The sequence below is a fragment of the Apteryx rowi genome, unplaced genomic scaffold (assembly GCF_003343035.1).
Source record: "Apteryx rowi isolate R43461 unplaced genomic scaffold, aptRow1 scaffold_133, whole genome shotgun sequence".
NCBI lineage: Eukaryota > Metazoa > Chordata > Aves > Apterygiformes > Apterygidae > Apteryx > Apteryx rowi.
Genome location: NW_020447564.1, coordinates 585,898 through 613,492, shown reverse-complemented (window position 1 = coordinate 613,492; position 27,595 = coordinate 585,898). Strand labels below are relative to the sequence as shown.

General features: G+C 39.1%; 1 protein-coding gene across 6 annotated transcripts in view; it reads right to left on the bottom strand.

The window, feature by feature from the left end:
- TXNRD1 (thioredoxin reductase 1) overlaps positions 1-27,292 on the bottom strand; it is a 41,175-nt gene extending 13,883 nt beyond the window's left edge. For 2 of the 6 annotated variants that reach the window (XR_003252053.1, XM_026056835.1), the window contains exons 1-8: positions 13,746-13,855; positions 11,543-11,665; positions 8,063-8,135; positions 7,825-7,944; positions 6,811-6,953; positions 6,567-6,682; positions 4,582-4,807; positions 1,750-1,842 (exon numbers count right to left, since the gene is read on the bottom strand). Coding sequence is in view for 5 of the 6 variants with exons in the window: in XM_026056835.1 (XP_025912620.1) it covers positions 1,750-1,842; positions 4,582-4,807; positions 6,567-6,682; positions 6,811-6,953; positions 7,825-7,944; positions 8,063-8,135; positions 11,543-11,629 (858 nt within the window). In the remaining variant the exon portion in view is untranslated. Of the gene's footprint in view, positions 1-1,749; positions 1,843-4,581; positions 4,808-6,566; positions 6,683-6,810; positions 6,954-7,824; positions 7,945-8,062; positions 8,136-11,542; positions 11,666-12,410; positions 12,501-13,745; positions 13,984-27,120 lie in introns of those variants that run through there. The other 4 variants (XM_026056837.1, XM_026056836.1, XM_026056839.1 and 1 more) reach the window with 4 other exon arrangements.
- Between the last annotated feature and the right edge of the window lie 303 nt (positions 27,293-27,595).

Below are 27,595 nucleotides of genomic sequence, written 5' to 3'. Positions count from 1 at the left end.
GCAAAACAGCAATGCACGTATTACTTCCTAAAACCTCAAAAGTGCATTTGCATGTTGCTATCTATTATTTTCATCACATATCAGTAGCTTTGGCTTAGTCACATTAAGATAAACATGTTCATTACCCATTATACATTTCCTAGAGTTCAAGACAAGACACATCCTCACTGTGATCTAACAGTACCAGGTTTAATTTCTAAGATTAAATATAGGCAAATATCTTTTCTTGGAAAAATACCCCAAGAATTTTCTAAATAAATCGGTTAGGGTCAGATTATTTTATTTTATTTCCTCATGCTTTTCATACTGAAGTGTTATACCATATTCCTACCAAAAAGATGACCATGAACTGATCTATAAGTAAAAGCCTCTTTAGGAAGAAAATTCAGGTGCTTAGACAAATAAAAAGACTGTAAAATGATTTTTGCTGTGATCAGAAAACATCATCATTTACTTATATAGGTTCTCAACCAAGTGACCGCCAGAGAACATGATCTCCACACAAACCAACATTTGTTCAGAATGCTGGACAGACCAGGCTAAATTCTTACTCATCCCACCAACTTGGCTACCTTAACAAGCACAACAAATTCAAATGTATGCTAGCACAAAGGAAAGGTGCTCTGTGCTTTGCAGTCTTGGACAATTGCCCAGGTAATTACACAGTGCTTCGCATATGACAACTAGGAACCGTGCTGAAGAAGTCTGAGACCTGCTTCAAGTCTCTTAGATGATCAAGCATGCCAGATCTTCAAAGCTGAAGATCTTCAAATGAGTCACACACAGCTTCTATACTGAGTGAGAGCATTTCAGGGAAAGATGTAATAGCAATGAGAAATCAGAAATTTCCTTAAAGAAAAGATAGTACTGATTTGTAAGCCAAAAAACTTTCACCACCGTGGACCAGAAAAAAAAAAAAGTACTAAAACACTGTGCAACAGCACTGCTGTTATTGTTTAACTTTCTCATAGGCAGTGAGGCATATCCTTGTTATGGAACAACTGGAGCATTATACAGGTGGACGAGGTCACTGGCACAGAGTACTTGCAGTCTGAAGTCCCAGGTTCACAAATGCTTATCTTTATGCATTCTGAGTAGCTCAAAGCAATTTATTCACAACTTTTTTCCTTTCAGCATCAAGGCCTAAGAAAATGAGTGGGGTGATTCTGTGATGGAAACAGTCAATTACACATATAATGGCATACCTTTATGCACTCACATTGCACACACAGTGCAATTTTACTGTTTTAGGTGTGTAATAAAGTTCTCTCTGACTGACTTGCCACAGGGCATTAGGTGTTTTCATGAAGATGCTGCATCAACAACAGATCTTGAGAAAACATGACACTGGGCTTAGCTCTTACAGGGGCCATTGTTTTATGCTAGCTCCAGTTTCGGTTACTATGAAAGCTATTATAAATCATTACTTATAGTTTACGACAAATATCTTCTTGGAGACAAATCCTGCAACAAATTTCACATGACCAAGCTTCTCTACATCCCAAAGCTACAAAACAGAGTTTTCAAAAGCATGCAAGTGATTTGGTAAGGCACTTGGGGCTTACATGAATGGATTCTGGGACTTCTCACACATTACCTGTTGATTGTGTGCTAGTAGCATATTGTAACGATTAAAAATAAAAAAATAATTTCATCTATGGATTAAAAACAACCCACAAAATCTTAACATTAAATGGAAGGTATTCCATGTTCCTTACATATGTAAAGAGTTTATTATGAAGGACTCACAGTATTGTATTCCCCTTCAATTATTTGGTCCCCCACTGTGGATTGGGCTGTAACTTTCAATCTTCCAGGAGTTCCTTCCTCAATCTGTTCAACCTATGGTGTTTGAAAACAAGTTTTTAGTTTCAAATAAGATATGCAAATATATCCTTGTCCCACCACTTACCATTGAAAGTGAGCGTTTTTCATCATGACCTAAAATTCAAGCATTCAGTCTAAATATTGTTACCTTTCTCTATATTTCTGATTACTTGCATATTTAAATATTTTGTTTTATCTCTCTGCATTTATTCTTATAACCAACATAATCATACCCAGTTTCTAAAAGTTGTATTGATGGCTAGGTTCTTGTCCAAGCTCACAGCATAAGCTGCTAGTCCTGTTTTTGAGGACAGAAGAGGTGAGAGGAAAGGGAACTCTTGCAAGACTGCGAAGCAGCATCAGACATTTTCTTCCGCTGCACCTAGAAGATGAGTGTGCCTTCCACGCATGGAGGAGCCACAAACACAGTCCAGCCCTTGGTAGGACAGGTCTTTGCCCTGTTTGAATGACTCAGTCTGACACATAAAGCACCCACTGTCTTGCAGGAGAGGGCAGCAGCTGGCTCTAAATGGTTGAAAAACACTAGCAACTTAAAAAACTCTGAAGAATCAAAATTCCACAGAGTCAGCTGAAATAAATATTCCTAGTTTTAGCCATGAATACAGCAGCACACTTTTGCTCCCGTAACTGCAGTGGATTACAGCAAATCAAAAGCAACAAAAGAAGCAGATGCAAATCTTTTTGTGCCCATGCTCTTTGTTGAGAGCAACACAATCATGGTTTGTAAAAAAACAACAAAAGCCAACACCAGAAAACAAAAAGCAGAAAGAGTGATGCCACTGGCTTTTTCCAAACACTTATTTTTCCTGATAGATAATTAACAAAACAAGCAAATGGAATTTGAAGCTACATAGGTGGGTTCTCTTTTGTTCTATTAATTTTCACTGGCCTGTGAGGAAGGGACTGTATATCCTCAAGTACAGTCCTTCTCTCACTGCCCTGGAACTGCAAGGCTCCTAGCTGCTTGCTATGGCTGGCTGTACATACAATAGATATGTGTGTTTAACACATAACCATTTTGTGAAACTTTTAGTGTTCATTCTATGAAAGAAAGAATGTGCACCTCAACAACTGCCCTAGTTCCTACTTCATATATATTCAATGTTTGTCGACAGAAAAAGGAAAATTTCCAATCAAATTCTGTTTTCCCTGTACTTTTTTTAAATTAACCTCCCCACACCTTTTGTGCTGTTCTACCAACTTCAGAAGATCACCATGTTGAACTGTTCCTATTCTAAGGCAGCATTATTTGTAATAACTCATTTTCTGTCTTCAAATGTCCCACTGAAGGTTCATTAATAAGCACAATATGCATAACTTCAAAAACAACATTGGAAAAGAAGAGAAAAGGTGAAGAGAAGGTGGAAAGAAGAGAGGGCCTGCTAAAAACATACCCAGCAATTTATGTTCAAGGGTGCTCTCAACTACAAACAGGGCCAAATATTTTATTCCCATTGAAATCAATGGCATAAAGTGAAGGGACTGGGTAAAATACACAAAAGTGCATTTTATGACTATGGTGATGGACTCCTCTCTGCAGAGTGCATCTTGAGGAGACCACTCACCACCTAGCTGAAATGTTCTGCTTCTTCTAAGATCAACTTCCTCCTTCCCCATCCCCCAGAAAAGACTACAAACAGCTAAATCTGAAACATTTAAAAGATAGACACCAATCCCTGCTTTTCATACAGCATGGCATTTCCACAACATAAACATGAATAAGAGCATAAAGTTTCTTGAAACATCCACTTTGACCTCTCATAGCAAATCTCATAGTTTTTGAGAGGGGTCACATCCACAGAACAGCAACTGGCAAGTGCATTTTTTAAACTATTACTGATATGGCTAAGGGTGAAAAAGAATGGACTTCACTCTATTTAATGCTTTAATCCCCTAAGTGTTAAACTCTAACACTCTGGCTTAATGCCAAATGGAAAATTGCTTAATACATTTTTTCCTATTTTATAATAATTAAGCACTAATCATTGTGAAAAACCATTAAGAAAAATACTGTTAGCACCCTCTGAAGTCTTTGATAAGGCAATTTTACATTAAGCTCCAGAGCTTATCTAATCTGTTTTCAGCCTGAATTTGCCTATACATATACATAACTAACTGCATGAGTACCCCTACTGAACTCAAGGAAAATTAAGCAAGTATTCAAAAATTCTGCCAAGTAAAGGATATAGGTGCATACTTATAAAGCCCATTTACTTTTCAGAATAGCCCACTTGGCCTGGGCAACCTAAGCAGTATGTGCTGGTTGAGAATTTGAGAACTGACAATGAAAAATATGACTATTTGTGATGCACTGACTCTGGTCCTGCAGGAAATTATATACCTACTTAATTCTGAGCTTGCAAGCAGTCCCACCAATTTCAGGACAACTGCTGAAATGTAAGTATATTCAGCATTTGCAGAATCAGGACCATCAACTGTAACAAGATTTTTAATGCACGATATGCTGAGCAGTCTAATTTTGATAAAGACAATGAATTCTGAAATCTCTGATGATTTTAATAAGGCTAAATTGTGTTTCTCATTATATAATTTTAATAGACTTATTCAGTTTAAAACAAACAAAAATTAACCTATATTGTAGCAGATTCTATATTGTGAATTCAACTTTTGTATTCAGTAAAATAATCTGTATCTTAAAACATTACAATAAGTAATCAATCACATTAGAATCAGTAATCATTCAGTTGCAGTCAGGCACCACTTTCAGCCTACCTTGATTGGCACAAACTGTTTAATGAAGTTGATTCCATGTTCTTCCATATATTCACCAATTTTGTTTGCAATATCCTGGTCAAATCCTCTTAGAAGAATGGACCTCACCATTACAGTGACATCTAATCCAAGACCTGCAAGAAATCCTGCACATTCCAGGGCAACGTAAGAAGCTCCAACCACCAGGGTTTTCCCTGGACAGTAAGGCAAAGAGAAAAGATCATCACTGGAAAACAAGGAAAAAAAGAAAAGAAAGTCAGAGACAACCAGAAGAGTATATTGCTCTTTATATTTTTCTATTTCGTTTGTTTTTTTTGTATGAATAGGACTTTATTCCTATTCCTACTCACTAAAAAAAACCCCAAATTTTTTAGGAAATTCAGCTGAAATACAAGACCAATACATGGCAGATTAAAAAGTTCTAATTAGGAGCATAAAAAGAAGTATGAAATACTGTGAATCACGAAAAATGCTAACAGTTTTTACAATAACAAATGATAAATTGTTGAAAAAATGTCATTCTTTTTCTGAATCTTGCTGCAAATATTTTGCTGCAAACTTTAACTGTTCAGAGATACAGCTCGCAAGGAAGAGGCTCCGTATGTAGAGAAACACACCATCTTCACTTTTTTGAAGACATACTTTTGCTAAAGCATTATACACAGAGCCAAACATACCCTGTCAATAAAATAAATGAATGCAAATCAGCATAGCAGGCAGAGCTAGAAGTACAAAATTATGGAAAACGTTTTATCTGCCTGCCTTCCATTTCTTTCAACTGCTTCATCAAGATATACCATACTTTGGAGCTAGACTATGAAGCCAGGGCTTCTCAGGGAAGCAGGGAGGGATGGAGGTGTCGTGCTTGCTCAGCAGAGACTCGCTATAGCCTGGCAACTAAATTCTCAAAAGCTTTAAATCTAAAATGAATGTCTTTCAGTGAGCCACCGCAGAAGCTAAACAAGATGCTCTCTGCAAATGTTGCTGTGGAACAAAATAGCATGTGATAGTGCAATTAAATGTTACATCATAGTTCCTATTCCCCAGGGAACCTAATTAAGATTACACAGACAGCTTCAGTCTGATATTCCTTAGCTCTTTAGTTCCTGACCCTGCCACCTTAATGTTCTTTTAAAGCAGCACCTTAGAGGTGATATTATCTGTTACATCCAATTTCACTACTACTTACTAGCAGGGAAACATACAGTATGGTGTTTTGGTTTCACAGGGATTATGCCAGTCATTTATTTCATTGCTATAGGTTTGCAAGCCTGTAATTTCAACCTCTGTTTCTACATTAAGAGGTAACTTAAAAGTTAGCCTGAAATGAAAACACATTTCATCTGCGTATCACAATTTCTTGTCAAAACCATGCTAACTTTGCTTGGTTATCAATTAACCAGACATTTGAAACAAGTTTTCCCAAAAGTTGAGTTCATTCCAATGGCTGGGAAGAATTTGGTTTGAGCTTCAAGACTGCCAAAACGCATGAAGACAGGTACATTTCAACTGGCTTCACAACAGGGACTGCTTTGGAAGTCCCTTTTTCCTTGACACTTGAGCAGGCAGGTTTTCTCCAAGCAGACAGCATTCTTCATTATGAACAAATCTCAGTATGTGAACTGAAACAGACCATAAAGGACGGGGAGAAAAGGTGCATAATGGCTATTGAGACCGAGCTGATGAATTAATTTTATGATGGGCATACATATAATTTACAGCATTCTCAGTTACTGCTGTTACCAGCTAAAAACAGAACCGCCCTAGCCAGCTGCCCACAGTCCTGCAGTGTTTACTAGACACCAATGTTCTTGGTACCTCAATATCTGTCTATTGCTATTCTCCTCTGCTTATGTTCCTTCAAAGAAAAGTTACATAGAAAAAAAAAACAGCAAGCAAGCAGCCCTGTTCATACTTTGCTGTTCTCTCTTGCAGGTTGAGCATTTACACACGATGAATTATTTCATATTCCTCCCCATTTTTACCTGCTAATGCAGTACTCCTTGTCTCCAGGGATACCCAGGTAACGTGGTCTTTCACCAGTGGCAATGAGAAATCTCTTAGCTGTGTACAGTTTCTCAATTCCTCTTTTATTTGTTGCCTGTGGACAAAGTAAGAGTCCGAAGTGAGTACTTTCCAGTCCTAACAAGGGAAAGAATATTCTATCTGAAAAGCATCTTTATTGATAAAGCACAACAGGAAGACTGAGCAAACATGGCTAGGCAGTACCTTAACTGTGTGTGGTCCAACAAATTCTCCATACGCATTCTCATATGTGACTTTCTTCTCTCTCAGTGCCACCCGATAGCCCCAGTTCAGTGAGCCAATGTAATTCTGAACAGACTCCGTCATAGCCATCCAGTTGTGTTTGACTGTTACAAATAAAATAAAGATGTATCTTTCAGTCTGTGAGCCCTTTTTTTTCCATAGGCACCTTGTATTCCCAGACAGATCTTTTTGTCATGACCCAGTCACCTTTGTCTTATTCCTATTTTACTCCAGGGTAACCCTGCTGAAATTTGAAGAATTACAGCACCATAGACAGCACAAGAGGTCACAGCGAATCAGATCATATGACTAATATGACTTTCCTCCTGCTGGCCATTTGAGAAATTTTTCCCTTTTATTAGCACAGCCACAGTCTTTGAAACATGAAACATTTAGATTTATCTCCTTATCAATATTCTTCCATGGACACATGCTGTGAGCAGGTGTCTCTGCTCAACAAATGAAGATTATGCATCTCTGAGAGGTGCTTCTGCATATTCCCCTCTACAGGATTCTATACTAAATAAATCCCAATCCTATAAACATGAACATCAGAGCTAAAATAAAGAAAATTCATCTGTCTATGTAGTAGTGAGGGAGACTGAGGGAAAGGAAATCCTTGTTTGCAATTATAAGAAAGTTTCTGTTTCTAACAGAGGACAATCTGGGGTCTTCCCTTGGATACTGGGTTACATTCAGAAATGGAGTAATATTTTATTGGTTTTATCTATACACCAGTCTTATTAAATATTGGTATGATCATAAGCTATTAAAAACAGATCAAATGCTGCAAAGCAGCAAGCACTGAGACCTTTAAATCTGAAAAGCACTTAAGTTTATGTACAGTCTCTCTGAAGTTGCCTCACCTTGTTAAAGCTGGAACATGCTTAAATGCATCAAGCACCTGAGTGTGAAAAAAATCTCTGGATTTTTGACACAAATGACAAAACTGCAAAAGAAGTTATCTTTCTGTACCTTCTTCTGTAAATTGCCATCCAAATTTGCGTGAATCTTGCAAGGCTTGTCCCAGTAAAGCTGCCTGGTGCATCAATTTTTTAGGTATACAGCCCACATTTACACATGTTCCTCCAAGACCTAAGTGAAAGGAACAGAATGTGTTTTCCACATTAGTGTGCCTGATCCCAAAGGAGAATCAGAGTTTCTTAGTAAATAATGCTCCTTTATAACAGGTTTGCAATGGAGAAAAATTTACCCCATGATGTTCCCAGAGGTGTAGGTGTGACAAAGTCCAGCACCATCACTTTCTTGTCATATTTGGCAGCCTCCTGCAAAACAAATTAAATAAGACATGTATCTAAATATTAGAGGGTAAATGGAGTAGATGATAACATCATGCATTGCTGAAAAGCTTCATGACTTTTAATTAAGTGATAATGAATGATTTGCAAGGGCACAGCCAGACAGTCATTAATCTTCAGAATTAATCTGTGCACTCAGTAGGAAAAAAGATGAAGGGGAAAACCAGGCATTCATCCTGCCACAAACAGCACAGCACCAGTTGGTACACAGAGGACTCTGACAGGGAATCAAACCTCTTCTCTCCTCCATCCTGTCATTTTGTTTACAACATTTCCAAACATGCCATTTACTTTCAATATATTTAATAAACTCTTCATTTATCCAATTTTCCCTTCAAAAATAGTTTCTGGAACATTTGTTTGAAACCACATCATGCAATGACATAAGCACTCATGTGGCCAAGTACTACAACTGTGTTTATCCAGTCTTTTTCCCTGCAGTATAGAGGAATGCTCAATTTTGAGTTCAATCTGCAGGTGTCAGGACCAGCTCTTGCTGTTCAAACTAGTCAACCTGTGATAAGCTGCTCTGACTGTCAGGATATGCAGATGTCATCATTACCAGAAAAGTGATGGTTTATTTCAAGATGTTTCCCTAAGATGTCTTCCCCTAAGAAGTTTCATTAACAATTCTACAGGCAATGTGTGTACATGATACTGAGAACTGGAATTTCTATACTGGCTTCATTATTTCCTTTGCACTTTTTGAGAGAAAGGCAAAAATCACTGGCAATAACTGGTATCTGAGAAAATCACTTAGGTAAGCACTACATAGCTGGGAAAGAACAACAACAAAATCGCTAGTGAAATGTAGAAAAGAGACTGATGCTTGGAGTAACCATAACTGTGTTGCATCACATGATGAGCTCTTAGAGATGTAAACAATTGCAACTATAGGCACAGGAGATTACCCTAAGGCCTTGGCGTTGGTTTGGGAGGAGCTGACAGCCTTCAGCAGTATATTACTAGCAATACTTGTTAATCCAAATAGTTGACAATCAAAATTTCAATTTTAAATGTATCTTATTTCATGCAAAATATAAATCATGTATTTCAAACAATGCAGACTGTGGACAACTTTGGAAAATATTAATGTATTGGGTTTCAGCTTCAAATTATAGTTCAAGGTTGGCCAAGAAGCTCATTTCTATGCATTAGTAGAACCTCTGAGAAAGTTCCTCAGAGAGGCACCCAGGGACAGAGATGGGTGCTCCCTTTTATGACAACTCTTACACAGGAATCGAAAGAGCTCTACCAGTGTTAGTTGACCAGCTAGAACTCACAGATTCCCAGCTAACACTAGTCCTGAGGTGCTACATGTTCACATAATACAGTGCAGCATTGTATCGACACATCAGTAGAGACCACGAATAGATATAATCACTTCCACACAGTGAGATGCCCACACTAACAAACCCTGCCTCACAGGCTTTCAAACCTTCCTGCATTCAGGACAGTGCTGCATGAACACAACAAGATTTTTCAGTGCCGGAGCTGTTCTGTGTGAGCTGATATTGGTGGCCTGGTGCTTTGGTCTGGGTCTGTGGTTAGGTTGCACAGAGTTAGCTTGGCAGTGCTTGCGCTCACTGTGGAGACATGCCCCCAAACTAACAAGCTCTGAGCACAGACAGAGAGCAAAGGGAAGACATCCGATGCAAAGCTGCACACGTCATAATGCAAGGCATGGATTTGATCAACTTAGCTAAACCGGTGCAAACTTGAGCGTAGGTATCTGGAACTTGGTATAAGACCTGTGTAGTTGGGGGGTTGTTTTGTTTTGCTTCGCTTTGCTTTTTAAAGCCATCTATGTTAATTCACTTAAAAAAAAAAAAAGAATAAACTAAGTATGAGCCAGCAGTTTATATTTGTAAGACAGTTTCACTTCAACTTAATGAAATCGACTTTAAATACACACATTACTACTGATAGTGGTGCTGATTTTATTGATCTACCATCCTCTGCTCTACTCTGCAATCTCTTGTCTGCTTTCTAAACTAAACTGAAGGAATAAGGCAATTCATCTTCCTAGCTACACACCTCTTCTGATCCACAGCTGAGAAATGACGCAACTAACACCACTGCTGTAGCCTTGTAGCCTGACATATGTATACAGTAAAGCAAAGCAGTCTCCTTAAAGCAGTTACAGCAAGCTGTTACTCTTTTCTACTCTTGTTGCTCTCTTTTGTCTTAAAACATCCCCACTCCATCAAAATTTGTATCTATTTATCTTTGCAGGTTCTCCTAATTTTTCTAGATTTTATCTTTCATCCTAGGCCATGACAATAGTGCCCCTATTAATGGGAAACCAGCAACCCACCAGAATAGATTATGGACATATTGCACATTACGATCTACTACCCAGCTCTGCGCTCTCCCATTATAACAAAAGTTCTTCCAAAGAGCCAAGGTTTATATCCAACACTACAGTGAAATATTGTCTCCTCATTTTCTTTCACTCCTGATTTACCTCCCTCATTTCTCAAGAACAACAGGAATGTCTCCTGTCTGGAGAAACAATCCAGTTTCAGGTCTTGAGCAATGAAATAGCTACTTATTCCTAGGAATACCCAGCTCACTTCTAAATAGATAATTCTGCTATAACAAGAAGAGGTAAAATGTACCTAACTACTGATGTAAGGCAGAGTTACTGAATTACACTAAATTTCAGCAAATTTCAAATATTTGGGATAACAACAGCTCTAAGAGTTGAAGGGAGCTGGTAAATTCTGCACTACTTCAAATTCTTTCAACCAATTCTAAGTATGTTTCTAAAAGGAATAGCTCAGCTAAAAATCATAAATTACTTGGCTACAGGCAGGAAGTACCAGACCCTAGAAATGAAGGGTGGGATCCTAACTCTACTTAATTTATAGGTAAAGTCTTCATTTATGTAGCTGTGTAGACTCACAAATTACATAAAATCTCCCCTATTGAAAAGCACTGTCAGAAATAAAAACAATATACACAATTATTTCTGAGCAGATATTAACATCAGACAAAACTAAAAACCTTTTGATGTCAATTTTGAAAAGTTTTTAAAGCTTTTTCAGTTATTAGTTGAATTTTAATTTTATTTCAACTACTAATAAAAGTCACTGTTGAGATAACTACATGCTGCTTTCTAACAACATCATCTCCCACTAGTGGGGATACTGGGGAACCAAGCTTCACTTTATTGAGATATATCGCATGACATTTTTATATTTTTCTTCTTCAGAACAGATAGAAATTAATATTATTGGGGTTAAATTCTAAAGAACTCCTGCTGATCAGGAATAAATGTAATGCCCCTACAGTGTTAAAAATAGGCAGATCCAAGCTGATCAGGATGGCACTCACCTACTTACAAGAAAATCACAACTTTTTTCTCATACCTTGGCAGCAGCCAGACCACCTGAGCCCCCACCAATGACAATGAGGTCAAAGTCGTAAGAATGGGGGACCTGCATATGTCCATTCATTTCCAACAGTTTCTGAAGCTTGCCTTCTTTACGTGCCTGAGGAGAGCAAAGCAAAAGGGGTTAGGGAATATTAAAACATTACCCATGGTGTTCAAAAAATGAGTATTTTCAGTAGCAAATATTGTGACAGGGGAATATAGGTGCATCTGGATTTCCTGAGCTCTGCTCTTAATTAGCATCCTCAGGTTTCATCTTCCTAATTCATTCTTGGATAGCTCAGTACCTATTATACCAAATTATGAACTTTCTTGTTCTTTGGAGGCTTGAGTTTCCTTGCACAGCTTTGTTTTTCACATCACCACACCTTCAGTGCCTCCTCGTAATGTACTCCAGGATGAGATACATACATGCTGACACAGGCATTCCATTAATTTATTTTATTCATCTGCCCTGGTCTTTCCTAATTAGTGTTTTTTTCCCTTCTCCTGCATATATTAGTAGGAAAATACAGCAACATATACACCGCTGTAATAATCTGCAATTACCAGCCTTACCAATGAACAAACAGAACTGAATGAAGAAAACAATTTCTAGAAAACTATACTTTGTAACCTGCCTTCGTGTATTTTTGCTTTGGTTTAGCATTGTAACTAACCTTATAATCAAACGGATCAAAAGAGATCACTGACGTTTCACCAGGGCTTCACTTTTTTTTGCATTTCATAACTACTACGCAGAAAAACACCCCCCAAGTCCTAAAATGCATTTTGATAGCCATATGCCACAAAGCACATTTCATTAATCTCCATATAGCCTTTCGAAGATCAGTCTTTGTACTCACTTTGTGGAGCTCCAATTTATCCAGGCTTCAGACCTCAAGGTCTGGCAAAATTCTCAGTGCCTCTCAAACTGTGGGACAACATTTGGAGTGAGTAAAGCGCAGATTCCTCAGCTGATGTAAATCAGTGAGTATCAACTGAGGTCACAATAAAACTTTTAAAACTAAAAAGTGAATAAATAAACATTAAGCAGCTAGTCACTTTACAAATCCAGTCACTTTTATTCAAGTGTTTCTACCTGACTGACTAGGCACTTGATTCAGTACTACTGAAGATGGTTATGGTAAAGAAAATTAAAGAAAGCAAGTAAGCTCTCTCTCTCTTTTGAGCTTACTTTCATTTTGTGTTTGTGCTCAACCCATTCTACTGTTTCCTTCCTCTTGGGTTAAATTATCCCCTCTCTGTTGTTCAACTGTGTCTACACTAGCAACTGCTGCCAGTGCAGCCACATCACTGACAAAAATCCCCCACCGCTCCATCAAATTACACAGCAATGTCAGCAGAAGTTCAGATTGTGCATCTGTCTGTAGAAAGTTACATTTGTATTAGTCTTTCATAACCGTGGATAGCATGTTAATTGTACAAATGAAACATAGAAAACATCTGGGGTTGTTGTGAACACGTCCAGAAATGCCTCAAGTCTTCCTTCCTCTTCTCTTTCTCCTCCGCAACCCCAATAATAGACCCCTATGATTGAATCTAAGTTTGTGCTCAGTTCTGCTTTTTACATCATGGCCACTGGCCAGGCTCAAACTTCCTACTGCAATCAAAAAAAGTCTGAAAAAGAAACACTTACTGTATTATGATAAGCAGTTTCACTTTATTCATATTTATGGATATAAACCTAGAGAAAGTGTGCTATTCTTTTCCAAAACACACCTTCTTATTTGCTCAGTGGCAACAGCCACCGTGAAGTTGAAGGGCAAAAGTTAGCTCCTGCACAGCCATCAGATACAACTACCAAGAGCATCAGCTTCATGATGCATATACCATTTCATCTGTGGTTCCCTACTCTTTGGTCCATCTTCATTAGTTCAGCATACTCATTCTTCATGAAAATGCACTATCAGTTTTAGACCACACTAAGTAGATTATAACCATTCCTCTGAAGCCAACTCCTAGGAACCTATTCCAAAGCAGCATGGATCTTGAGCTCTGCTTCCCATTTAACAGGGGAAACTTGTTCATGACCCATGAACCAGGACTGTGACTCCATCCTGAGAATGGATCTCCTCCTTTCTGCTCCCAAGTACTATAATTTGTTAAAAGAAAGTCTACATTCTCATTTTTAACGTCAAAACTAAATGATAGAGTTAAAAAAAATTATCTCCCCCTACCTTTAAAGTTTTCTCATGATCTCCTATGTGCTTCTCTTGTACAAAAACAAGTGGCTGTGAAGTTTCTGTGGCTAGTTCACAGGTCCCTTCTTGCAGCTTCTGTGCATTCTCTGTGAAATAAAGGATAAAAGAGTGCAGCGTCGGCGGAGAGGTCCTTTATGAAGGCTGCGCTCCTGAAGTGAGATTGGCCGGGGGAGTGGCCTTTGCCACTCGGCACTCTTCCTCTTCAGCGGCATGCCTGTCTCAGGGCAGCCTTCCCTAAGGCAACTGATGAGTCATTTGCAGAGTTAGGATGACTTGCTATATTTTTCTCTTTAATGAAATCCCATATGAGGATTGGCTGGGATTTCAGTACATTTTGCCAATCCAACAATATGCTTGGAACGAAGCAAGGAAATAAGATTCACTGTGCTTAAGCTTGAAGATTCAGTCTTAAAAGAAGGTTAAGATTTTTACTTTTCTCGTCCAGAAAGTGATTTTTTTTACACTATTGTGCTGTCATTTTCTTCAGTCAAATACCTTTTAAAACCAATTAAAAGTTTTGATGTTTCTCCTGCAGGTGGTTCCCTGGAAATGCTTCATTCAGGTCAATATACTGATATGATAAAAGTGTTTTTTTCATGCAAAAAAAACCCAGAATTTTTTCTGCCACAATGTATTGCTCATACTCTTAAATTGCCTTAATAATTTTTTTCAAAAGTCTGAGAAAGATCTGTGTTTCTTCACTGGGCATATTTGTAAAATAAATACATATTTCCAACAGAAAAGGTAAAATACATTAGTGGAAGGAAAAAAATTAACATCTCTAGTTCTGGTGATACTTGATTTGACACGGCATGGAAAGAAAAGAAAATCTGACACATGACTGGAAGCCATTATCAATTCTGCCTTCTTCCACATAACTCTGAGTTACATTAAACTTAATTCCCAATAAATGGGTCAGTACCACTTGTTTGTACTTAATCACATACATATTTTGTACTGCACAACCAGCATTAATTGAGCAAACTCTTGACTGACACATGCACATACTTATACAAACAGCTATACTGAGTGTGCACACATTCCTTGGGCAGTGAGCCCGCAAATGTGAAAAGCATTCACACACATACGCACACAAATGCAAAAGGGCAGAGTCATTGAAAATTGGTCTCTAACCTTGTTGTCTCAGTTTCCCTCTCTGAAACATGTTGATAAAATTCCTCTATCTCACAAAGTTATTGGAAAAAGTAATTTACTGATGTTGGTAAAGGGTTTCAAAGATCAAAATGGTTATTCAAAAATTATGTAGCAGTATTAGGGATGTATAATTCTAAGCCTATTCCAGCTTGTGGAAAGCCTACATGAATTCATATGTGTATATATCTCCCCAAACGCCTGCGCACACACACACACACACCCCTGGGATAAGCAAGAACACAGGTTTTGAACACTGATCACAATCTGCACGAGGGAGGAACCTCTTCTTCAGTACATTAGCAAAGCTACATTCCTGCTAGTACCTAAAGCAACTGAAGCCTTATACTTTATTCCTGTAACAAGTTTCAACAACCTCAGGAATGTTCACATAAAACTGTATCTTAAATTAGATAAAGATCTAGCAGTTAGACAACACAGACATTTATATAAATATCTCTAATTATCTACAGGCAGACCTCTGTTAGACATTCATAGCTTTAGCATAGCCCCAAAACCCGAAGGCAACCATAACCTCTGACAGAAACTTAAAGAGCTTTGTGGGCAGGCTGTTAATGTTTGGGGCCTCTCCCTTGTTGTTTCAGGCAACCTGCCACAGACAGAATGACAAAGCAAAAAAATACTTTCTGTATCATGTGTTTGCTCATGTGAGCACTCAGCAGAATCCCAGCCATTAACGACAATTACAGTAATCTTGGTCTTGGTGAATCAATACTTCCCAGAAATCCATTAGAAGATACCTTCCTTCAGACTAGGACTGATAAGCAGAACCTGGATCACTGAGCAGCTCTGGATAATCCTCATAGCTGGAACATTTAGGACTACTCTCTGGGGAGTATCAGCATGACTTCAACAGATCTGTAGTGACTTACAGCCATCACAGGAAGATCCAGCTCTTACTCTGCACTTCCGCTGTCTTTGAGTTCATTAGTCCCAATCGACAGCAGCTGTTCTGTGCTACATCCCCTACTATGTGCCAAGTGTTCCTTCACACAGGGAAAACTGAGCTAACAATTCTTTACAATCAAAAGGGGATGAGCCTACTATTTCACTCCACTGTTTGCTTCCTCTTCCTGGCAAAATACCCTGTCTGCATACTTGGCACCAGCTCTGCCATCCAACAGACCCTTACATGAGCTAAATCAACTCATTAACCTAGGAGAAAACTAACACAGAAAAACAAAATGTGGATAGTTTTCTACCAGCCTAGCAAACTGAATCAGCTCACAGAAGGGTCCCATGAGTATCAGAGCCAATACAAGGGAGAGGGCATGTCCACACAAACCAGATGAAGAGGAGGAGGAGGCAGCAAGACTTCTCCTGTTGGTAGCATAACCATTGCCAGATTTGCTCAGCAGCTTGTTAAAACAGCCCAAAAAATGCCTTTCTAGAGTTTATCTGAATCCATTTCTGAAGCAGACCACACTAAGCCACACTGGCACTTCTCTTGAGGGTTAAAAAATACAGTGCAACAACATGGCGCTTTAAATTCTCACCCTTCCTTACTTGGAGAGAACTTCCTCATGAACCAAAGTTCTCACTCCCACTAGACCCTACCTCTGAACTTTAGACTCTTGGTTGTGTAACTTCTAGCATGGAGAGAGGAAAGGAACCCTTGGTTTCAGAAGGCCTTGACCAAAGAGGAACACAACAAACCCTACAGAATAATCCAGACTAGCTTTGTGAGCAGACTCATTCCAGGATAAGAATGACCTTATTCTGCAAAAATATCCTCACAGGGATCTAACAGGCTATGTAGACAGAACTTGGGGATCTGCAAAAAGCATGTGGCCTTAAACTACTCATTGTGCAGATCTATAAATGGTGCTTCAAGGCACAGGTCTATGCTGATTTAGCTAGGATCTGCATATCACACAGCAGTACATTATCAACAAAAGAGAACTTCACAACATTTTTGACAAAATATCTAACTAAAAACAGCTGTCTTTACTCCAATAGCTTGGAAAATGCCTCTAATTTTGGAATGCTTATGAACAATCATGTGACTTGCTTTACAGTCTCTTCAGGCATCTGAGAAATGCAGGTTATTTCATATGACATTGAAGGTTTAGCTTATGCTTAAACTAGCTTTTTAGCTGGAAAAGCATTTCAGCTTTTCCTTCTCCCACTTTTGCTCATTTCTGCCCTTTCACCACGTCATTGCCTCCTCAGTTACATAAATTCAAACGTCTGGAAGTGATGGATAACAGAGCCGTTATATGATCCAGATTACAATAACACCAACAACAAGGAAACAAGCCTTTAAAATACGTATGTCTCTAACTTGGATCACATCACAGATCCATGCTAAGAGGCTGCTTTGCAATCAGCTCAGCTGACAAAACTGCAAAGGAATGGAAACTTGGGGCAACAGGCAAGAAAGGATGAAAACCTTTTAAACTGACTTTACTCCTAGAGGTATCATAATGCACCCATATCTCCAAGAGATTCAGGATCAGAATTGAAGATTCTGATGATGAGAAATTCAAAAGTGATATGTAGAAGCTGTACTTCCAACGCCTTGATATAGGTTAGATCTTTAACCTACCTCACACGCTATTTTCTACTGCTAAAGCAGCCTTACAGCTAATCAAGAGGGACAACTGGGCTGGCTATTGTAGAAGCTGTGTCAGGGCTTGCTTAGATAAGGGTTACATGCAGTGTGCTCTAGTGATCCTGGCCAAGAACCACTGTTACCTGCAACAGCATAAATTAACACAGCCCTCTGGCTATTTTCATTCATTCCAAGTGCTGATTCAACACTTGGCTGCCTTCAGAGGAAGTATAAAGGTGGATTAGAGGTACATCTGCCTTTTCACCTGAACGCAGCCAAAGTCTGAGCCCGAAATGAGTTAGTTGGTAATGTTAAAACAGGCCAATCTGACATTATTTATACACATAGAATTCAATGCTCACTGACAAGCACGGTTAATCAAGAGTAAGGCACTGATGTCCAAAGAGTGCTATTACTGAAGGGTGGTATATGTGAGCCTCTGTTCCTACTGTGAACACACAAGATAAAGATATATGAATGACAAGTACCTCTAGCCTTCTCTCTGAAATTAGCCACTTGTCCTTAAACATGTGTAAAACACCACATGTGATCACTCCATAGAAATCATACAGCTAGCGTAAGATCTTCACTTTCTTTCCTAAGTGTCAAATATTAATAAAGTCCAGAGGTTGAAGAAGCCTACTTCAGGGCATCTTTTGCATCTATATACATAAACAGAAGCCTGCAACAGCTACATAAACTCCTTATGGTTTTTAATTTTAGCCTGCAAGGAAAAAGTTCCATGGCGAATGGAACAATCACAAGGCTTCACCAATATCATAAAAACATGCATCTTCCCCAGGGCTGAAAGGCAATCTCCTGTTTTTTCCTAAACAATCTCACTGTTTGCATATGCAACCATAGAGGAAGCAATTACAGGAAAAGCTAAGAAAGACTGAGCTATTCATTTGGTCCTTAAGACTGCCTGCATGGTTATCTGTTTGGTCTAGCTCAAATGAAAAATAAAGAATTTCCAGGCACTTGAAGAGCTCCCTCACCTGCAGAGTGCATAAACATTAATAGATAAGATTGAATAGTGAAATCATTTTCATCCTTTTCTCCCTGGATCACAGGTCTGTCATATTATTTGCTGGCTTCCTATGCATTCAGTCTTCATGTAGCTACAAAGAAGCACCAAATGTGTAAACCTAGAAAACAGCCCCGATGCTCCACTGGTTCTGCCAATGACTTGCTTGACAGCTTGTGAAAATGCCCCCAAAGTGTTGACATATTTGAAATGATTCTGATAGGAAGTATCTTGTTAGAAAGTAGATGCATAAGTTAGCTTGGCTTTGTGAGGAGCTTGGCTTTATGCCCTCTCCATGTCTGACTGAGAAGTCCTTAATTCCACTGGTGAGAGTTATTTCACTAAGTAATTGTATTTTCCATAGTAAACACAGGCTACTGATAGAAATGGGAGCAGATCCAAAACAGCCCTAACCATACGAAGAGGATGGGATGTGTAACCTGGCTCCCTGATGTCCTTTCCTACACTCATTTCCCTGAACCCACTGAATTCAAGAACAAATGTGACCTGGATGATTCATACAAAGTTTTATTGTGACTCGCTCTCAAATTCAAAAACCCCCAAGCTTCAAGACTGACAAGTCTAACAGAGAATTTTGTTTTCCTAATAAATATAAAGTTTTTTGGACTATATTATTGTTTATATCTATTAGGTATGCTGCTGCAGAGTGCTTTAATTGTAGCTGTATTCTTGTTAATCAGCTTTTAATATCTTAGCACCTAAAACTTCTTCCATTTAAATAAAGCATAGCTTGAATGGGATGCACATCAGGACATAATGTGGAATGACTTAACCTTGCACCTAGTTAAAAGAGCATACATTTACAGAAACTGGGGTGCTCTACTTTGGCACGGATTTAATGTTAACAAAGTCCTGGGCTCTAGTCAGTAGTGTTACTCCAACATTACTCCAACACACCTATCTCCTTTAAAAAATATATATTTTTTTAATTGCATCCATTTGAGTAAAAAAGTAAAAAAAAATGTAGATATAAATTTTCTTTGGGTAACTTTTCAACCTAAGTGTTAAGTTCAGTTATGTATGTAAAAAAAAGAAGTAAGCTGTCAGGTTTTAACAGAAAGAACGTTCTCAGCAAATCAAATGCAATTAACATAAGAAAAAGGCAGAAAATGACAGAAATCTTCATAGTTCTGTTTTCTCAGCGGACAATCCAAATCTACCGAGAACTTTTAAACAAACTCCTACATAGCAGAGCAAGAATTAGAAAACCAAGACTAGCCAAAAAAGAAATACTGACAGTGAAACGATAAATGCGACATCAAATGAAAGATAAATTTTCAAGTGACACCTAACTGCGGGCCTGATTCAAAACCTTCTAGACCCAATGGAAAAACTCCCATACAAACTAAGGTCCTAAGTGACAAAATTCACCCCTTCCAGCTCAATCTCCTAATGAACCTCTGGGGACTGACTCAGCAAAGCCCTTCAACCTGCTTTTCACTCAAAATGAGCCAGCAGGTGGAATGGAATTGTTGTGAGCAGGCTACAACCCACGACCTTTGCATCAAAGAAGAAGGTGAAGAGCTGCTAATTTAGAGCAAGAAGCTCAACACTGAAATATCTCCTACTCATTGGCACACAACAAGGCACCCAAGCCATAATCTGTGACATCCTGATAAATCTGCAAGAGAGATTCTAAAACTGGCCTCAGTCTCTAATTCTGAAGAAGCTTGACCACCTCTGAGTTAGTGATTAATCTCTCCATTGAAATCCGTAAAAATTGTGCATGTATCAAGGCACATCCTTAACTCATTTGTGGAATCAGGGCCTTTGCACTGGACAGTCAAGGCTTGGTATGGCATGGAAATAAATATATTTGAGTGGTGAATACAGGAAGAGTCTGTAGCTGGGAAGAGGTACTGGGCAGCCCTTTAAAAGAAAGCAAAAGAATGAAAAAGTTTATGGCACTGCTGAACTTGGAAAAGACAACAGCAGACCGTAACAACCAAAATCTTGACCCTGAAAACAGTTCCTCACTCGTGGGCTCTTTACCTATGCAGATCCTGAAAGCAAAGGAATCTGACAAATCAGTTGCACTACAGAAACCAAAGCAGCTGAACTTGTAAGATATGGTAAGAATTGTGCATTTTTGAACAAAAACTGAGGTATTACCTTAGTACAGCGATTGCATGTTGTTCTAGTGCAGATCACAACAGGGTTCTTACCTATGTAGCTTTGTATTTTAAACATCAGGTCTGCCCCTGTATTTTTAATATTGGATTTAATACTGTTTGCTGTGCTGGAAGTGGTAATGGCTTTCCTGTTTGTATTCCATCTTCCATGATGGCAACCTTCTATGATATAAGAAATGAAAACTAATTGAAATAAAAAATGTAAAATGATACATAGTAGAGATGACAAAATGAAAAAAAATGCAGAAAAATTGCAAAGCGTCCTTAAATAGTAAAGTATCTTAAAAGACAGGATGTTTAGATTTAACAAGCAAAAGAAGGAATTCCTACTTCCAGTCACATCTTTTCCTTGCACTTTCTCAATATCCATGCAGCTACAAACACAGTCCAATTATAATACAAAAAAGTATTTGACTTCATTGATTTCAACAGGGACATCATTATACTCCATGGATTGTTATGAAAAGTCCTACAAGAAATGTTTTTGCCATAGAAATTATGGAGCTTGAAAGCTCTGGCCTCACTCCTACCTCTGAAGTTTGAGGCTTGCTTACAGAATTTCCTAATAGCTCTCACACCATCAAAGCCCTTGGCAGCATAAGACAATTGCCACTTGTCCTAGAAAGTCTCCAACCTTTACTCTTTTCTTATGTAATCGTGGCATGTTTACAGTAAACCATATAGGATTTAGCCATGCTGCTCTAATTAGCATTAATAGGGATGTTTTCCATGAGTATAACATCACATGCTAACCTCAAAAATTTCTAGAGCATCTACAAAATAAAGTCCCCTGGCTTAAACAGAACTAGCTGTATAAATTGGAGGTAAACTTCAGAACACCCCTTTTTTAGTAAAGAAATAAATAACTAATACTAAATTAGTTGCGTATCTTTTGACTACTTCCATCATCCATTTTACTTCATTGTGAGCTAAATTAATCAGATTATGAAAAACCTAAACATAAAACTTCTTTGTCCCTGAACTATAGAAAAAGCCAGTAAAATTTCATATAAAGCTTTATAAAATGCAATGCTTATGGAAAACATCATCTTACAATACCAGTAATTTTCAACATGGATTTTTGTCTACTTCCTTCCAATGTCACTATTGCTTTTGGATTTACCCATATTAACGCAATGCTTTGTCTAATATGGATCAAAACAACAGAAGCTGATTTCTGGTATGACTAAGTGGAGTTGTATCATATTCACAGTGCTATCCTGGCTCATTCATTTGGGATGACCTGCAAAAGCTGGGTTTGCTGCTTTGCCCTCGAAATTCCTGTGGCCAGCACAAACCTGTGGCTACTATAAACTGTGATTAATACTCTCATGCTACATTTTTTTCTGGTCAGTAAATAAACAACTGTCTGACAAGGGGAGGAATATCACCAGGCACACTTTAACAAGTATAGCACCTGAGGCACACAGAAGTGGAACAGAGTATTCAGCAGAGCTGGGAACAGGATCCGGATCTCCTGCTACAGTGCCATTAATTAGTCCCTACTGCCACTGGCCATGCCTTTGTTGCCTCTACCACAATTAAAGCCGCTTATTCATTCCCACCCATCTCTTTGTAATGAGGGTTTCATTTTAGTCACACGGAACATCAAAAAACATAGGAAAGCCTCTCACACAGGATCAGATTTTTGCCAAACAAGTCAGTATTAAAAGTGAACATGGTTAAAGTAAAGCAAGCTTTTTGCAGGTGATCACCCAGAATCTGCAAAAAGTTTAAGGCAGGCACTGCACTGTGAAAGGTACCTGGGTGCTTGGCTTGGAAGCCTGTGATTTTTTCAAGCAGGGCTTTCTAAAGAGGGGGAAAAAGCACTGATTTTAATCCAGAGCAGTCAAAGTTTCTGGGCCTTGGAAAACAAAAGGACTAGGGTGGAACAATTTAATCCTCTTTGCAGCAACCCAGCACACAATGACATTGCATTTCTGTGAGGTGAGTGAAGTGAGGTAACCTAACTGATCATGACCCTCAAAACTTCCTTGCTACATAACTAATACAACAAACCAAACTGATGCATATGGATTCTGACAAAGGCCTAACTGGAAATGGTTGTAAAAGATGGGCAGGAAACAGTAAATACATTACACTTTTGTGAGCTAGAATTACAGAAATGTTTGCTTTGTGTAAGGTCGTGAGAACAGTGCAGGAGTGAAGGAAGTTAAGAGCTTCCTTACTGTCATACTGGGAACGCAATGCCAGAATACACAAGAGGTGACAGTGTAGAATCATGCTTTCCCCTCTGAGTATGTGAGATACCTCAGTTCATTACTGAAAACCAGTGCAGGTTCTTAAAGAAAAGCTTAGTACTAGACTAGAATAAGCTACTATTATTTTCTAGCACAAAGTAGTAGCATCAATGGAAGAAACGGGCTTGTGGCATTACAACGGAGACAAAAGTCTTATCTGTGACACTGTGTTACGATTCTAACAGCAGGAGATATGAATGCAAAGGGAGGAAGTAAAGATAGCAAGCAGATGAAAGAGCTGGGTCAAATAGCATTATGACAGCCAATGTTAACAGGGGTCAACAACTTCTGGTGAGACAAACAACCTGACTACAGGCACACCAGGCTCCCTCACAGAGAGACACACAGTGCCATAGGTTCACCATGAACAAGACTGACCACGTTATCAATAGTACAGCAATAGATAGTTCATATAGGATGACAACATGCTAAGGAAAGCAACAGCTGTGAGCTTCTTAGAAGAAAAACATAAGGTAAAACTAAGTTGAGGATCAGGAAAAAGACAGACATAGCTTGGTAAGTTAAAGGATGGCTCTGTGAGGAAGATACACAATGTGACACCAGGAGGAGTGTCTGGCTAACAATTGCTGCTAATGCAGAAACAGAACATATAGTAAGTATTCAAAGACATGATACAGACATTCAGAACGAGGAAAACCTGAAAAAGAAATGAAAAAGAATTTCACAGGAAACATATGAGTCAAGAAGCTAGAACTGGAAGAAGCAAGATTTAATCTACAGGCAGGAAGCAGCTGCATTACAGGCAGATATCAAAAAAAGCACTAGGCATCACCCATGAAACTTTCTCAGGAGACAGCAGGGGTAAAGTGCAATCGCTTTAAACTGTCAGAAAAAGGAAAATAAGATATCAATTCAATATACAGAATAAGCCATAGTGGTTGGGATATTGCATGATTTTCTTTGGTATTTGGTTCACTTCCTGCAAGCACAACCAAACAGATAGCAAAGTATCCTACAGGAGGACAACCAAGATGAGCTTAATAGAGGTACAACCTTCGGACAGGAACGAGCGGTGAAGTTGTACCGATCCCAGTATCTCCAAAGAAGCCTTGAATATAGAGAAACCATTACACTGGACTGCAGGAAAAAAAAGGGGCCAGTACTGTACACTGTGAGGGATGAGCACTGTTCCCATTCACAGCCAAAGTCAAGGGGATGGCATAACTGTAAACAAGGGCAGAAGAAAAAACAAGGTGGGCAACCATGGCTCCACCTCCATGAGGTTCAAGCCTGCTCTACACTACACAGAGTGCTATGACACATTTGTTATTGTTATACCTGAGCCGTTCACATGCAAATTATATTGGCAAAACATTTGCAGGAAATATTACAAAATAAATAAAAGTGTGCAGGGCCTCATTACTTATGCCTTCACCACACGAAAATGTCAATACAACTTGATCACCACCAATGGTAGTACTCCAGCACAGAACTAGGACCACCAAACTGGATCCCCCATTATATCTTACAGTTACGCTGGATTCAGAGACTCTCAGATTAGCACAAAACATCAGCAGTAATGATTTTAACAATACTTTGTTAGTTCACTTTGTAGAATCCAACCCAAATCTCATTCCAAGTCTATCAGAACTTTCCAGGTCCATCAGTGAGTATGTACCAGGTGCTGAGTGCCTCATCCCAAATGGAGCTGAGCAACCTTAAGTCATATCAAAGTCAAACAGAAACACAGCATCTCACAAAATTCATCTAGCATGAGGATCTGGGGAAAAAAAGGCAGCACTGGAGGTGATACCAAGGCAGAGTGCTGCAGAATAAACTATGTTTTATATGGCAGGAGCTGCAACTCACACAATCTTAATTCTGAGATGTTTAACTTTAGTCATTTATTCTGTAGTCCTGACTTCATTAATCCTTTTTTTTTTTGGTAATAAAATGCATGTTTATCAATAAAGAAAACTAAAATAATGCAGAGATACATTAACAAAAAGTCAAGAAAAAGATTATCCTTTATTTCAAATTTTCATACCTTTACACCTACAAAATGTGTCATAAATATGGCATATTCAAAATACTTTTGGTGATGTAAACCAAATGCTATTTGAAGATTGTAAGATAACCTTTATAAAAGTACAAACTAAGGTAGAATGTCTTCAACAGCTGTGGTATACAGAATATATATAAGCATTATATCTTAAAAATAAATTATTTTTTCCTGTGCTAGCCACCATTTTCCTTGCCGGTTTTGCTCGCTACCAGTGTTTGCTTTATTAGACATCTTTTTGGCTCTTAACGTGAATTAATAATTCTGACTTTGTAACAAAATTTATTATTCCCATTGACAAAAAGATGGAAGGGTGGGAATAGATCCAAAAAGGAATTAAGAAATTCTTAAAGGCATGAACCACCCAATTTCTTCCTCCTCCTAGTAAAAGGACGCACAAAAGTTTAAATATACCTTGTCTGAGAGGTGTATGCAGAGATAAAAGTAGAAAAACTGCTCACTGCTATGATTAGCTATAGAAAGGGATTAATTTAAGATTGTCCATGATTTAGAGTCAGCTAAACAACGAGTAGTTAGCTTTTTTTGAATTCTGTTTCAGTTCTCAAATAAATTATGTATCTCTATTTGCATTCTTACAATTATTTGCTTTTAGTCTTCTATTTGACCTCTTCTAACACCACCCACAACTCCTCTCATCGCTTGTTCTTGATGGACATAAGAAAAATTGACTTGTTCCTTTAGGAAACAGATGTTAGGTTTGAGGTATTAATTTACTTGTACATGACCATTCCAGGAGTGAAGCTGCCTAGATTCTGCAATATAAGACTTGGCATCATAGTTTAAACCAACTTTACTGGAGGATTAAGCTAAGACACTGCCAGAGTTTTCGAATGGGCAGCAGGGAGTAGTACTGTCTTAAACTGAGAAACCAAGATACAGCAGATCGTGTAGACTGCAGCCCAAACAACATGTTCTTTTAAGTCATGTTAGCCTAAATGAGTCAGCTTCGCAAGGCTGAAAAATCTCATTAAGATGCTGGCTTCACTTCTGAGTTTGTCAGTGGGTACACGGTCATCCAGAGGGATACCCAAACTAGGTTTGGGTATAACCACACTGCAGTGTTTATCCTGCCCCAGACTCTCTACTACCACACCTACATTGCTTTCAGCATCTGACTTAAAGCTAAATCAAGTATTGCTACTCTTAATAGTAACCTGTCGGTTGGCAACATGAGGTAAGGAAACATTCCCTAATTGCTCCCAGGGAGCTGCCTTACTCTTCAAGTACAAGGACAACTGGACTCTCTTGATGGCATATGCTTGGGCAGTTTGACAGGCTTTTCTTTTTTCTTTTTCTTTTTTTTTTTCTTTTTTAAGTCTTCCCCAGTTAGGGTAGAAGAACATCCAGTGCATCCAATGCCATGCCCTTAATTGAGACTGTGGGATTTTATGTTCATATAATTAAAAAAAGGTACTAAGCAATATGCAGCCATAACAATAAGCATATTTCATGAGTTCTAACCGGTATAAACCTCATTTTTTTGTATTTGCCATGTACTGCTGTGCTCCCGCCTTGTGTAAACTCTTACTGCACAGGCATCTTTATTCTTTGTTTGCAAAGACACTGTGACAATTCCCTGTAAAATACTACATACTATCTTAAAGCTGCCAAAGTGCTTTACTTTGGGAGGTCTCCAACTATTATGTATAAAAAAATACCTATAAACATGTACCCCTTTCCCAAGCATAAGAAAATTTCTGTAATCTTTAAACAGGCAGAGTTGAAAATGTTCCTTCAGTAGTAGATGCCCAATGAAATACTATGTACTAAAAGCGCTTTTTCATTTATACTGAAGTGCTGTGCAGCCCTAGATGCATGCACAGTTAAATTTTCAGCCATTCATTACTTCAAGCTCATTATTTCTCCTCCTCATCAAGTTTTACAGAGCCGGTGAGAGCACTGTTAATCATAAGTCCAAAGAGCACCTGAGACCGAAGCTGGGACTCTGAATGGGTACAAAATGGCCAGGTGAAATACAAATTTCCCATTGTTGTCACGGCAAGCGTCTCAGTCCTCGTATTATGCAGAAACCGGCTTCCACCCAGCTCCAAACCCTTTCGCCTCCGCAGGCCTGCGCGCCCCAGGAACCCCGCTCGCTGCTGCTTGCACGCACGCATGGCCAGAGCCCAATATTCTCACCTGCGCCGAGTAGCAGCTTCCCTTGGTGGTGGAAAGGAGCCTATTAATAAAGCCCTACCTAGCCTCACTACTACCTAAATTGGCCTTGATTACAGTAGCTGATCCGGTGTCAGAGGTGATATTTCAGAACGATGTAACATACAGGCTCGGGCGTGCAGCTGCACTAGGTGAAGGCATACCTGTAAAAGCGATAAATTTTTTTTTTTTTTTAAAGCGTGGGGCACATGTGCCTAGAAAGCCGGCGGGGAGCGGCGTTAGCCCGCGCAGCCCGGCGCAAGCCCCCCTCGCTGCGCGCTGCTGCGCGCTCTGGGCCAGCCGCCGGGAGCCCGGCGCCCCCCGCCGCCCGACACGCGGCAGCCGTTAAGGCACTCGGCGCGCACCCCCCTCCCCCCCGCCCCGAGCGGCGAGGCGAGGCGGGGCGGCGGGCTGCCTACCTGCTGCGCGCCGCCGTTCCGGGCGGCCGCCGGCCTCCTGC